Source organism: Pituophis catenifer, unplaced genomic scaffold, assembly GCF_029215685.1.
Source record: "Pituophis catenifer annectens isolate HBS135680 unplaced genomic scaffold, rPitCat1.0.hap2 SCAF_7, whole genome shotgun sequence".
NCBI classification, from domain to species: domain Eukaryota; kingdom Metazoa; phylum Chordata; class Lepidosauria; order Squamata; family Colubridae; genus Pituophis; species Pituophis catenifer.
Window position 1 is genome coordinate 67,398,943 of NW_027256887.1, and position 12,632 is coordinate 67,411,574.

The window sequence follows — 12,632 nt, forward strand, 5'->3', positions numbered from 1 at the left end:
GTCTGAAGTGTCAGCAGTCAATCAGACACCTGTAGTCACTGAGTCTAAGCAGCTGAAATCCAACTTACATAATGAGGGGCTAGATTTTGGGAGGACACTAGGCCAAGAACCTATCAGCAGCAATGAAGGCTGAGACACAGAGATCAACACACCATCTGAGCGGAGAGGACAGCAGCACCTCTAATCAAGCTTATCACCACCTCCAGGCCTTTGTCCTCTGTTGAAATAACTTCAGTCCTGGGCTCTTGCTAGTCTTGTTCCTTGCCCTGCATTGAGATCCTTAGCTTGACATTTCAATTGGCTGGTTGAATTCTCTGGTGTTCCTACCCTGGACTGTAAGAGACGACATTTGTATTTCAACCTCTGCCTTTGTCCTGCTGGCCACTCAAACCTGAAGGCAAGACATTGGGCTCTGGCAAATTACTCACTCAGTTACCAGCTGTTTATCAGGAAGTTTACAACATGGTAGTAAAGCCTTTCAAACCTGTAATTGCCTGGCATTTTGTTTTGCACTGTCTGGCGGAGGATATAGCCAGGGAAGACAAAAGTGATCACTGTGATGTTCCCATAATTATGTGGATTTTGAGCTTGAAACCAACACCATACCTAGGACTATTGACAAAAACAAGTTTCATTTGGCCTGGAGGGAATGTCGGTGGTTACAGGCATTCAATGACTGAACTTTAGAAATATCCAGTCTGTATCAGGATTCTGAAACTACCGTATTTTTCGGAGTATAAGACGCACCAGAGTATAAGACGCAGCTTGGTTTTTGGGGAGGAAAATAGGAAAAAATTTTCTGCCTACCAGGTGTTCATCTGGCTAGCCTCCTTAGTCTGGTCAGTTTCAGCACATTAGTTTGCTGGTTTTTGATCCCCTGCTTGGGGATAAAAAACAGCTTCTAAGGCACAGCTGAGAGGAAGCAGCAATGAGAAAAGTAGGCAAAGCACGGGGAGATCGCTTCACTCGGCTAGCGCCTAGTTAGGGCTGAAAAAAAAAGCTTCTAAAGAACAGCTGAGAGTCGGAGCAAAGCAGAGAGATGCTTCACTCGCTTGCACCTCGTTAAAGCACAGCAGAGTCGAGGGAGCAGGCAAAGCTGGGAAAATCACTTCACTCACTAGCGCCTCGTTAGGGCTGAAAAAAAGCTTCAAAAAAGCTACATTCGGAGTATAAGATGCACCCAAATTTTCAGCCTCTTTTAAGGGGGGGGGGAAAGGTGCGTCTTATACTCCGAAAAATACGGTAGTTTGGATTTTCAGCACTATCAGAATGCCTAAATATTGGTGAGTTACGCTGCAAATCTGGGCTCTGCTTCATTTCTTGTCATCTCTCCTTGGGAGCTCTTGATGATGACAATAATAACCACATTGTTTCCTGGCATGGATTCTGCTCAGGAGGAGTCAGGGCGTTTGCTGGCAAACTGCCTCACAATTTTGGTACTGTACTGAGGTTTCGGGAGGAGACTGAGTACTGAGTACTTCTGTGAAATACCAGATTCTCCATGGTAAGCAAATGCTCAAAAAAAAAAAGTGTAATTGTGCTACTTTTCATGTACAAAGAAATGGAGTCCTGCTAGCCACAGGAGTAAGGAGAGAAAAGTGATGTCTTTTCATCTACCTAAGCCCGTAACTCTTCAGACTTCAGCTGTACTTGTCCTGTAACTCACTGCACTTATTCTTTAAACTACTCTCATTCCATCCAGTACCTGGAACCTTACTCTTACTTTGTATCAGTACCTGGAACCCTTGCAGTCAATGCTTGCCATGCCAGAGCTGATGGATCTCACAGGTGTCACCTGGAAGACAGAATCTTCCAAATTAACCTTTTGATGAGCCATGAATTTAGCAGTTATCCAAGTAAGGATCAGCCTGGGTCAGTCAGAGAACTATCCACTTGATTATACCTTAATCACAAAGCTTATAAAGAAATCCACCCTGGCTCAATGATGGGACAATCTTGTGGTCTCATAAAGATATATAGTTAACTCTGAAGGTTAGAAATATGCTTAGCAACCCATATTTTTCAGGCACCAAGGCTAATGCTCGATGCCAGACTACCATTGCTGTGATGATAGCAGCTTCCGCAGGGTCTTCTGGGGCTTCCATTATAACCGGTTGTTTATATTTTCAGCATTCCTGCCTTGGGAAACTCTAGTTTCCAATGACTTCCTGCACTGAAGATCAAATTATTATTATGTTATGTGCATCCTAAAGACAGGCATCCACACCCTATGAATGAGGAACAATGTGGCACCTGCTGCTGGCGAGATTAGCAAAGATGTTTAAAAACACGTCCGCCAAATGTTGGAAATGTAATCAAATACCGGGTACATATTATCACATGTGGTGGACATGTCCAAAAGCAAAAAAAAATTGGAAGAAAATGCATACATGGTTAGAAAAAATGTTAAAACAACATTTAGATTATAAGATAGAATTATTTTTGTTAGGCATATTACCAGAAAAATATGATAAAGGAAATGTATATTTAATATTACATGTTTTGACAGCAGCAAGAATCGTATTTGCGCAGCACTGGAAAAATGAGGATACACCTACAGAAGAAGATATAATTAAAAAAAAATACTAGGCTGTGCAGAAATGGACAGATTGATACTGAAGATAAAAGAAAAAGAAGACACAGAATATTTTTGAACATGGGACTTGTTTTACCAATGGATGGATAACAGAGTTAGAAATTGGGAACTGGAAAAATAGCATTATGTAAGCAATCGAACCAGACAACACTGTTCATACAGCACATGTATATAAAGAGAAAATGTATAAATTATGTATACATAAAATGTATAAATGTAAAAAAAAGAAAATAATACACTATCAAGCAAAAGTCTACTTACCAGCCAGAGTAGCCCAGTAATCCACACTGGCCACATACATCTACTTCAAATGCATCACTTGAAATCATAAGCCTCTCCAACAACAGCATGCTGGCTCCATAACCTATCAAGCAATCTCTTTCCATTTCTCCCAGACGCAGTCCTCCATCGCGGGATCGGCCTTCAGTGGGCTGCCTTTAAATCAAGATATTTGTAATTATTTTATTTCCAGTTACATGTGCAGTTATGATTCAGTAACATGTATACAGGTAGCTCTTGACTTGCAACCATTCTTTTAGTGACTGTTTGAAGTTACGATGGCAGTGAAAAAAGTGACCTACGACTGGTTTTCACACTTACGACCACGTAAGTGGGCGTTTGGCAACTGGCATGCATTTATGACAGTCACCCTTCCTGGGATCATGTGATCACCAGTTGTAATCTTCCCAGCTGGCTTGTGACAAGCAAAGTCAATAGGGGAAGCCAGATTTGCTTAACGACCACATGATTCACTTAACAACTGCAATGATTGACAGAGGTGGCAAAAAGATTGTGAAATGGGACAAACCTCACTTAACAACTTCCTTGCTTAGCAATGGAAAATTCAGGCTCAACTGTTGTTGTAAGTTGAGGACTACCTTTATAAATTGCCTCTTTTGTTCAATTAGCTAAGGATCTAGCAGTAGAAATAGAAGAAGCATCTGATCACCTCTATATAATGCAAAACAGAATACGTTCTTCTGGATTATTTATTGGAAATATTCATGCAATGTATATTGGAGTGGTATGGTGGCCTAGAGGTGGAGCTCTTGCCTTACAATCAGGAGGCTACGAGTTTGGTCCTATGTAGAGGCAGATATTTCTCTCTCTGGGCATAATGAGAATATATCTGCTGAACAAAAACTCCACATTGGTGACAGGAAGGGCATCCGGCCATTAAGCGCTCTGCTAGCGCCATTCAGTTGCCCAGACTCCACCCCACAAGGAATTATGGAGTTGTTAAAAGATGATGATGATTCATTCAGTGTATATATTATTTAAAGGAACTAGAATACAATGTAATGTTTAGTTTTTTAAGAGTGGGGAGAACCAACTTCAAGTCCAACCTCAGTTTGAAGCTGCCTGGATGGCGCTTGGTCAATTATACACACACTGAGCTCTTTTTTTCTCACAGAGATTTTCTCTTGAGGCAAACTGGAATTAAGCTTACATGGAAGATATGAATCTAAGAAATAATAGTAACCACCACAAATACAATTGAAAACAATTTGGGATATATGTGAAAACTGTGCACTGGTATGAAAAACAATAGCAATCTCAATTCAGTGGTTTTCTTTACATCGTAAAGGTGGCGCAGTGGTTAAAGTGCAGTACTGCAGCTACTTCAGCTGACTGCTAGTTCAGCAGATCAGCGGTTCAAATCTCAACGGCTCAAGGTTGACTTAGCCTTCCATCCTTCCAAGGTGGGTAAAATGAGGACCCAGATTGTTGAGGGCAATATGCTCTTTAGTATACTGTTTGGTGTAAGCCACCCAGAGTCCTCGGCGAGTGGGCGGCATAGAAATATGACTAAGAAAATAAAATAAATAATAAATAAATACCTGGTAAGAACTGCTCTGGGTCCTCTAGCTCTTGCATGCATCTTATCCAGCACCATGTGCTTCAGTTTCTGATAATACACAGGGCCAAAATAGATATAGGCTTCTAAGGGCTCCCTGAGAAGGAAATTACATAAAAGCAGAGAAATGAACTGTAAAAATATACACGTCAGAATTGCAAAATTTTACAAAAAAACATGACTTTAAAATAACCAGCATCCAGAACAATGGTGCTACATATGGAAAAACTGCATAGTAGACAACTTGTTTTTCCCCCCTCTTAATTAGCCAAGTCCTATCCTCACAGAAGCCAAAATTATAACTGTAACTGTAACTATAACTGTTACTCAATTGAGAGAAAAACAAAACAAAAACACCTTTTATCTGACAAAAGGTGAATATCATTATCTGAGAGAAAAAAAAACAGTTCTTTTTTTTTTTCTTTCCATGAAGGAAATTCCTGAAAAGGACTTTTAGCATAGCTACCAAGGTGGAGGGCCTGAAAATGGGGCCACCGGAAGTAAAAAGAAGTGGAGAAATGTAGCAGGGCAAACAGTGGAACAGCAGAAGCAGCAATGGGGACAAATTCAATTGTCCCTCTTCCTTCTCCCCATGACTGTGGGATGCGGTGCAAATTCCCTCCCTCCCTTTTGTGATCACCGACTCTTCTATTTTCCTAAAAAGCGTATTTATTTATTTTTTAAAAAGGGGATCTGTTTTACTGACTTGTACACAGAAGTATAACATAGGGGTGGACAACCTGAGCTCTGAGGGAAGCATCTAGTGTTCAACCTGTTGATCAATATTACTGCAAATCAGTGGCACCGTTCTATGGTAGGAATCACAAAAAAATAGAGCTTAAGACCTTAAAATAGAAATTTGTTTAAACAAAGGGAAGCCACCTACTGCTGAGGACCGAAAATTGCTAACGTAAGAGGGAGGACAAGCAGTTTTTAACAAACGAAGGCAAATTACAGACGTTCATTAAATATGTTGAAGTAAGATTTAACATCTCAATGCATTGGGTCTGGAAAATCATGTCAGCTTTTTAAAAATGTTTATTTCCCTTAAATCAAATTTGATTTAAGATTTTTTAAAAAACCTCCATATTTGGAATAAGTTAGTATCAATGGTACGTTGGTTTTGAAATAGGAAGGAATAAGAAATTGAAAATCAGAATGAAGATAAAGACACGCTGTCATATGGCTCTATCCTGTTCTTAAATCATCTCATATTCCTTTGAACACCACAACTCCAAAGATAGTTTAATCAACACAGCAGGAATCTCAGAGATCAGTCAGCTCTGCCAGACTGACTCAATAATTGACAAAAGCTGCAGAGAGAAAAGCCCCAGTTGATTAACACCTGCCTCCAATACTATATTCTATACAATAGAAGGCTACTAAACTCCTCCTATGAGCATACAAAATGTCTGCCAAGGCCCTTGAAAATATCGTTAGTAAAATATTATTAGCAAACAAGACTTCCCGACAAGGGAAAGTTGTTCTTTGTTTTGTTTTAAGGGATGATTTGGGGATAAGGGGTTAAAAAACCCCTTTTTGAAATAATTCATATAAAAGTTAGTACACATTATCATTACGTATATCTTCAACACACGAAGATGCATTAAAAACAGGAACTGCTGTTTCCCAATACCCTTTCAAGGTCTTCTTACCCTGTGATGCCAGATGTTACGTAATCCTTCCCCAAATAGTTATAGCCATAACGAACAAGATCTTCACATACGTCTTTAACTTTACTGCCACCAAATGCTGTTCCATAATGAAATCTGCCATCTAGGACTCCAGCTTTTCCTGCCAGAAGTTCAATGAGTTTTCCTACCTGGGTAACACAGAACAGTGATAATATTTCACCACAAGCAATTGTGATAAGGAAGAGGAGTGTTGTACCTAAGGTACAACAGAAGAATGGAAGTGTCATATTTAAGGTATCTTAGCTCTTGGTGTATGTTTAGTGAATGCCAGAGAGAACACTCGGTCTGGCCAAGGTGGTGCTGACAGACTAAACTGATCTATTTAACTACATCATCTTGTATTCTTTTATTCTATTTTCACACAGCTTTATCCATTCTCATTGGCCAATATAACCAGGGGTGGGCTTCAGATCCTTTAGCAACGGGTTCACTGTGCCGCTGCTGGGTGGGTGTGGCCATGGTGGGCATGGCCTAGTTGGCCGCCTGCACCACAGCAGGGAGGGGGGACGTTTTTTGCTCTCCCCAGGCTCCGGAGGCTTTCCTCGAGCCTCTGGGAGGGCAAAAACTGCTTCCCTCGGGGTCCAAAGGCCCTCCAGAGGCTGGAAACAGGTCCATTTCTGGACTTCCGGAACCTCCAGTAGGCCTGTTTTTGCCCTCCCAGATCCTCTGTGTGGCCCCTGCATTTACCTGGAATGATGAATGGGCCATGTGGAGACTCCTGGGAGGGGAGGGGTGGGCGTGGCCAGCTAGGGGTGGCATTTAGGGGTTAGAGGATTGGGTAGAGGATCACCCGAACCCTACTGAACCCACAGGAGCCCACCCATGAATATAACCAAGAAAGTCTCTTTCCTAACTGAGCTTGCTACAAGCTTATGATGATAATGATGTACAAATAGTTATAATTCTTTAATATTTTAAAAAAGGAGCATAGAATCAGTGAGCTAAAGCAAAACTATGAATTGGGGTTGATCAACCAAGACAGGCAACAAGAAACCTCGGAAGCCCTCTCTGACATTTAACCAATGTTTTCTAAGCAACAAATCGAATTAGGTAGAAAACAATTAACAAAGGCTACGTAATGCAGAGTCCAACACATTTATGTTGGATCATGCTGGCAGTAACTAAGAGAAGGACAGATTCATTTTTACCAGATTCTTCCACTAAAGCAGCTTCCCACTGTTTTATGAAGATACACATTACTGATAAATAATGAATATAAAGTCCCCAGTAGATAAGCATAGACCTGGGAAGTATTATTGGGCAAACCAAGTTTCTTTCAGCGAAGAGAAAAGGCTTTCAAGATACATAATGGACCGCACTTTTATTCTACCCTATGAAGAATAATGTAGAATATGGGAATTGATATTGCCAATAGAGAAATCTATTAAAAAAGATAAAATCTTAGCATTAAAAAAAATTCATTAAAATGAAATGCAGTTATAAATGTATGCTGTTACATACCGTCATACGTGACGGGAAGCCATGGGGATTCATAATGATATCAGGGCAGATTCCTGAATCACAAAATGGCATGTCTTCCTGAGGTACAATCAGTCCGCAGACTCCTAGAACAGAGTACATCTTTCAAAGAAAAGCAAAGAATTCATACTGTACATTAGATCAATGGCATATACAGTAGTGGCCAAAATTGTGGAAACCTTTTGGGAAAAGTGTATTTTTGAGGTTTGATGGCTAATAACACCACTTTTTTTTTGGAGTTTCAAGATAATCATATTCTACTGCTGAATGGCCTGGGAATAGCCCAGACCTTAACCCAATTGAAAATCGAAGGAGTCGACTAAAGAAACTTGTCAGAAGCGATCCAACAATAAAACCCAGTTAATAGAAGCAATCATTCAATCTTGGTTTCACATTATAACAGCTGCAGAACTAAAAGAGTTGGTTCACTCCATGGGAAGACGTTGTAAGGCCGTAATTCATGCTAAAGGTTACCCAACTAAGTATTAACTGTCGTGATAATTTTTATATATCTCGTTGTTTCTATGGTGATAATTTTTGTATATCTTGTTTTTTCTACATGTTTCACTTTCCTTCTTTATGCTGTAACTGCTATTCTAATAGCAAATCCTTCATAAAAGTTATTGCATTACATTCTTGATTAAATTATCTTTCCATTGATATATAATTTTATGGTACTACTCCAAAATAAATGTGGTGTTATTAGCTAGTTTTAGAAAGTACACTTTTCCCCAAAAGGTTTCCACAATTTTGGCCACTACTGTATTATGTTTTTATGTAGTCCAATTCCTATCTTGAATGAAGAATTACTGGATGAAAAGTTTTATGTTAGAAAATAGTGTTAAAACATTTCCTACAAAAATATTCTTATGCAGATGAATTCTTAACCTAGAGAAAACTTAGTCATAATGAGCTGATTAAAAATAATTTAGTCAACTAACTGTCTTACTTTTGAAGGGAAAGAAGGATAGCATAGTGATCTAGGGGCTTGCTCAGGGTTTATGAGGGGGTTCCTCATAAACCGAGAAACTAACCTCACAGGGAGTAGGGAAAACGTAGTGAAACAAGATTTTTTAAAAAAATATTTAGTGGTTAGATTGATAGGCTGTCTTTCTTCCTCAAGGCAGTTTAAATGATTATTTTCCTTCATTTTAAACCTCCCAATAGAGACCAGAGACTGGCTTTAGACACCCAGTGAGCTTCCATGCTTAAGAGTGAACATGGAACCAAGGTCATCCAGTTCTTTTCCAATACCTTAACCTGTCTATGCAGTCTATGCAATGTAATTCATAATTAGTGATTCACACTTTAATTTGGTAAAATCAAATTGTCAAAAACAGTTAAAACCCACATTTCAAAGGGAGCAACTGAGCTACCATGAGGTACAAATAGATAAATGGTTAATGTGTAAAAATGACTGGCCATGAGGAAAATGCATGTAGTCGATGATAGGAAACTAGCTATTTCCTAGCAAACATACAAAATATCACACACACACACACACACACACACAAGGGATGTTTGCCAAGATAATTGGTTCTTATATACATCAAGTATTCAACACCTGCTTCGCACACTCACTGTTTTATTTTTTTAAACACATAGATTGGTCAGCTTTGGTCAAATCTACACATTTCCCTCCTCTAGGACCCCGCTTGGTGTTATTCTGCTGAAAGGGCACCTATAAGGCAAAAATTAAATCTGGGCTAACTTAAAATTACTTCAGGCACTGAAACCCTTTTATATGCCAAGACGGTTCCCATAGCAGACAGCCACTGTGTTGTTTGTTTTGTGTGAAAGTGAATGATAAAAGATCCATGAAATCGACACAGAAAGGCAGAACAGCAGAAAGAACAGAGGCCTCTCCATCATAGCAGCTTCTACCCTTTGCTGACTTGTATAACAATGGAATCGAGACGTCCAACTGCAGATCTAACACAGCTGTGCATTTCATTAGATGAAGAGCACTAGTGACACAAGTAAATAATTAACTTATTCTGGTCCGCTGACTGTGCTTATGAGACCAGTCATAGCTGACAGATTTTAATACAAGTTAAACACAAAGAAAGCATAATGAGATTAGACGTTAAAACAAAATATTTAGAAAGACTCGCGGGGGGAGGGGGGGAGAAACCACTACTTTCACAAGACATCTTTAAAAGTTCTTATTTTTAGAAGTAAGGTAAAATTCTTAATTCTAATCAAACTCTAAAAAGCTGATCCATTGAAACATAACAAAACATACACATTTTTAAAGAATTGAGCAACAGCACTTCTACTTTTTTGTCTCTAGAATGCTAACGATATTTTTTTCAGTCTAAGAATATATTTGCTTCATTATTAAGTTAAAATGTTAGTTTAAACTACCGGGTTTACCTGTTACTTTATATTAAAGGCTTTGTAATATAGCAAAATAATAAGTCCTTTTCAAATTCTACAACAAAAGTCAAAGTTGTTGAGACACAAAAACTACTCGATGCATATGAATGTTTAAAGAATTATTCCACTACATATATAGATTGCAACACTACCTTTCAGTGTTTTGGAAGTAAAAATTTTTTCAAAACCAATGGCATGTACCCCATATATACTTGAGTATAAGCCGACCCGAATATAAGCGAGACACCTAATTTTACCACAAAAAAATGGGAAACTTATTGACTCGAGTATAAGTCTAGGGTGGGAAAAAAGGGTCAACAAAAACAATATGGTATCAACAATAACTTTAAAAGTACAAAAAACTTAGCTCAATCAGCAACCAAGCTAAAACACAAGAGTTAAAATCCTAAATAAACGTACTGTATATCCAAGACCAGAGATATACCGGTACTTGTATTCAGCAATGCTTGGGCGGAGCAAGGGGGTGTGACCAAGCACGGGTAAGACTGTAAAGGCTACATCATTGGTCACAGCCCTGGAGAAGAGCGGGAGAAGAAGAGCAACCGCATCCGACATTCATCTGACCAGCAGTTATCGGACCACCCACAGAGGCTGCAGGTGCCCGCAGATGAGCGGGAGAGACCCGCACTGCACTGGAGAACAGATAAGAGGGACTCTCACTCGAGTATCAGCCGAGGGGGGCTTTTTCAGTATAAAAAATGTGCTGAAAAACTCGGCTTATACTCATATACGGTAATTTTAAGCACACATGCATACTATCAATTATACTTAAAAAAGAAAATCGGATTTATATGAAGGTACACCAGATTTCTATTTCAATATAATGCTCATTGTAGACTACAGTACCATATCAATAATTCTATGTATTTTGCATGCCCCTGATTTCTGATGAAGGTACCTACTTTTTTCCAGGAGCACAGAATTAAGATCTATGTTTTGACAAATAAGTCTTCGTATAATATACTTTATGAACATTTGCCCCAATTCCAACTATTTCAACAGAGGAGAATTGATGAAAAACAGAACTGGTTATTTGACTATTAATACAAAACAGCAAAATCTGAAACACATTTTTAAATTTAGAGTATTTTGACATTTTTTTTAATGAAGAAGGTTCTTCATTTGTCCTTTTTATTACTCTCAAGGATGATTTTGGCCAATGCATTAAGAGATGACGGGGAAATAGAAGGGATAGGTAAAATAAAACTAAATGTTTGCTGATGATACATTGTTAATAGTTAAGAATATAGTGGATAAGATGGAAAGAATTGGATGGCATCTAAAAGAATTTGAAGAAATAACTGGATTAAGAATAAATTGGTCAAAAACTGAGTTGATGCTGTTTAATTACACTAATAGGGAAGAGAAGGATTGGGAAGGGAGGCAAAGCGAAATGAGAATTAAAGATCGTATTAAATACCTGGGAGTTAGAATTACAAAAAATTTGGAGGAGTTAGAAAAGGAAAATCTAGGCAGCTTAAAGAAAGAGATTTTGGAAAGTTTGAATAAATATAAAAGGTTGAATTTATCATGGTTTGGCAGAATTGCCTTAGTAAAAATGAAGATTTTAGCAAAGATCAATTTTGCTTTTAGGATGCTACCAATATCAGAATTAAAGTTAAAGAGTTGGCAGAATATACTGAACAACTATTGTAACGGGAATAAGAAAGCAAGGATAAATAAAAATAAGTGGTATCTAAGCCAAAAAAAGGGGGGCTTAGGACTCCCAAATATTAAATTATATTATGTCGCTAACAGGCTGAGACATGTTATAGAGGCAATTTTAGGAATAGGGGAATTGGAATGGCTGGAAGATAAATCTAAAATTAAAACCAAATTAGAATGGAAGTTGGAAAATATATTTTTTATGGAAGGTGGTAAGAAATGGGCTGAGAGCATAAGCAATCCTCTTCTGAAGTTTCATTGGGAAATTTGGAGTAAATATAAAGGGAGGCTGCTTCCGAAGAACTCTCCATTATCACCAGTAGTAATTTTGGAAAAGTTCCCAGGGAATTTGAAGAATAAAGTGAATGAAATTTTAAAAGAGAAAAATAAAATGAAATTAAGGGAATGGTTAGGAGGAATGAGGACACGTAGGGAATTGGAAGAGGTTCTAGGAGGGAAACGGTTGTCTTGGTTAAATTATAGCCAAGTGGAACAATGGACTAAAAATTGGATAAGAGAAAATGGAGAGTGTAGAGAGTTAATGAGGGTTGAGGAATTAATTGAAAAAAATCAAACTGTAAAGGAAGAAAATAAAGGGATAAAAGGCTTAATGAGCGGAATCTATAAAATATTGTTGGAGGAAGAGGAGAGGGGAAATTTAGGAAAGATGGTATGGGAAACTGATTTGAAGATACAAATAGGGCAATAGAGTTGGGATAGAATTTGGCAACAAAGAGTATTGAGAAACATGTCAGTAAGAATAAAAGAGAATTACTACAAAATGGTATGGAGGTGGTACTTAACTCCGGTTAGATTAAGTAATATGAATCAGCATTATTCAAATAACTGTTGGAGAGGTTGTGGGGAAAAAGGAACGTATTTACATATGTGGTGGGAGTGTAAATTAGTGCAAAAATTGTGGAAGATGGTGTTTAAGGAG

At 38.4% G+C, this 12,632-nt stretch overlaps 1 protein-coding gene across 1 annotated transcript in view; it reads right to left on the reverse strand.

Annotated features, from left to right (window-relative positions):
* Positions 1-12,632, reverse strand: part of POLR3B (RNA polymerase III subunit B) — a 71,008-nt gene that overhangs the window by 11,185 nt on the left and 47,191 nt on the right. Inside the window, exons 23-26 of the mRNA XM_070948023.1 lie at positions 7,610-7,713; positions 6,110-6,276; positions 4,438-4,551; positions 2,858-3,031 (exon numbers count right to left, since the gene is read on the reverse strand). Of these exons, the coding sequence (XP_070804124.1) occupies positions 2,858-3,031; positions 4,438-4,551; positions 6,110-6,276; positions 7,610-7,713 (559 nt within the window). The remainder of the gene's footprint in view (positions 1-2,857; positions 3,032-4,437; positions 4,552-6,109; positions 6,277-7,609; positions 7,714-12,632) is intronic.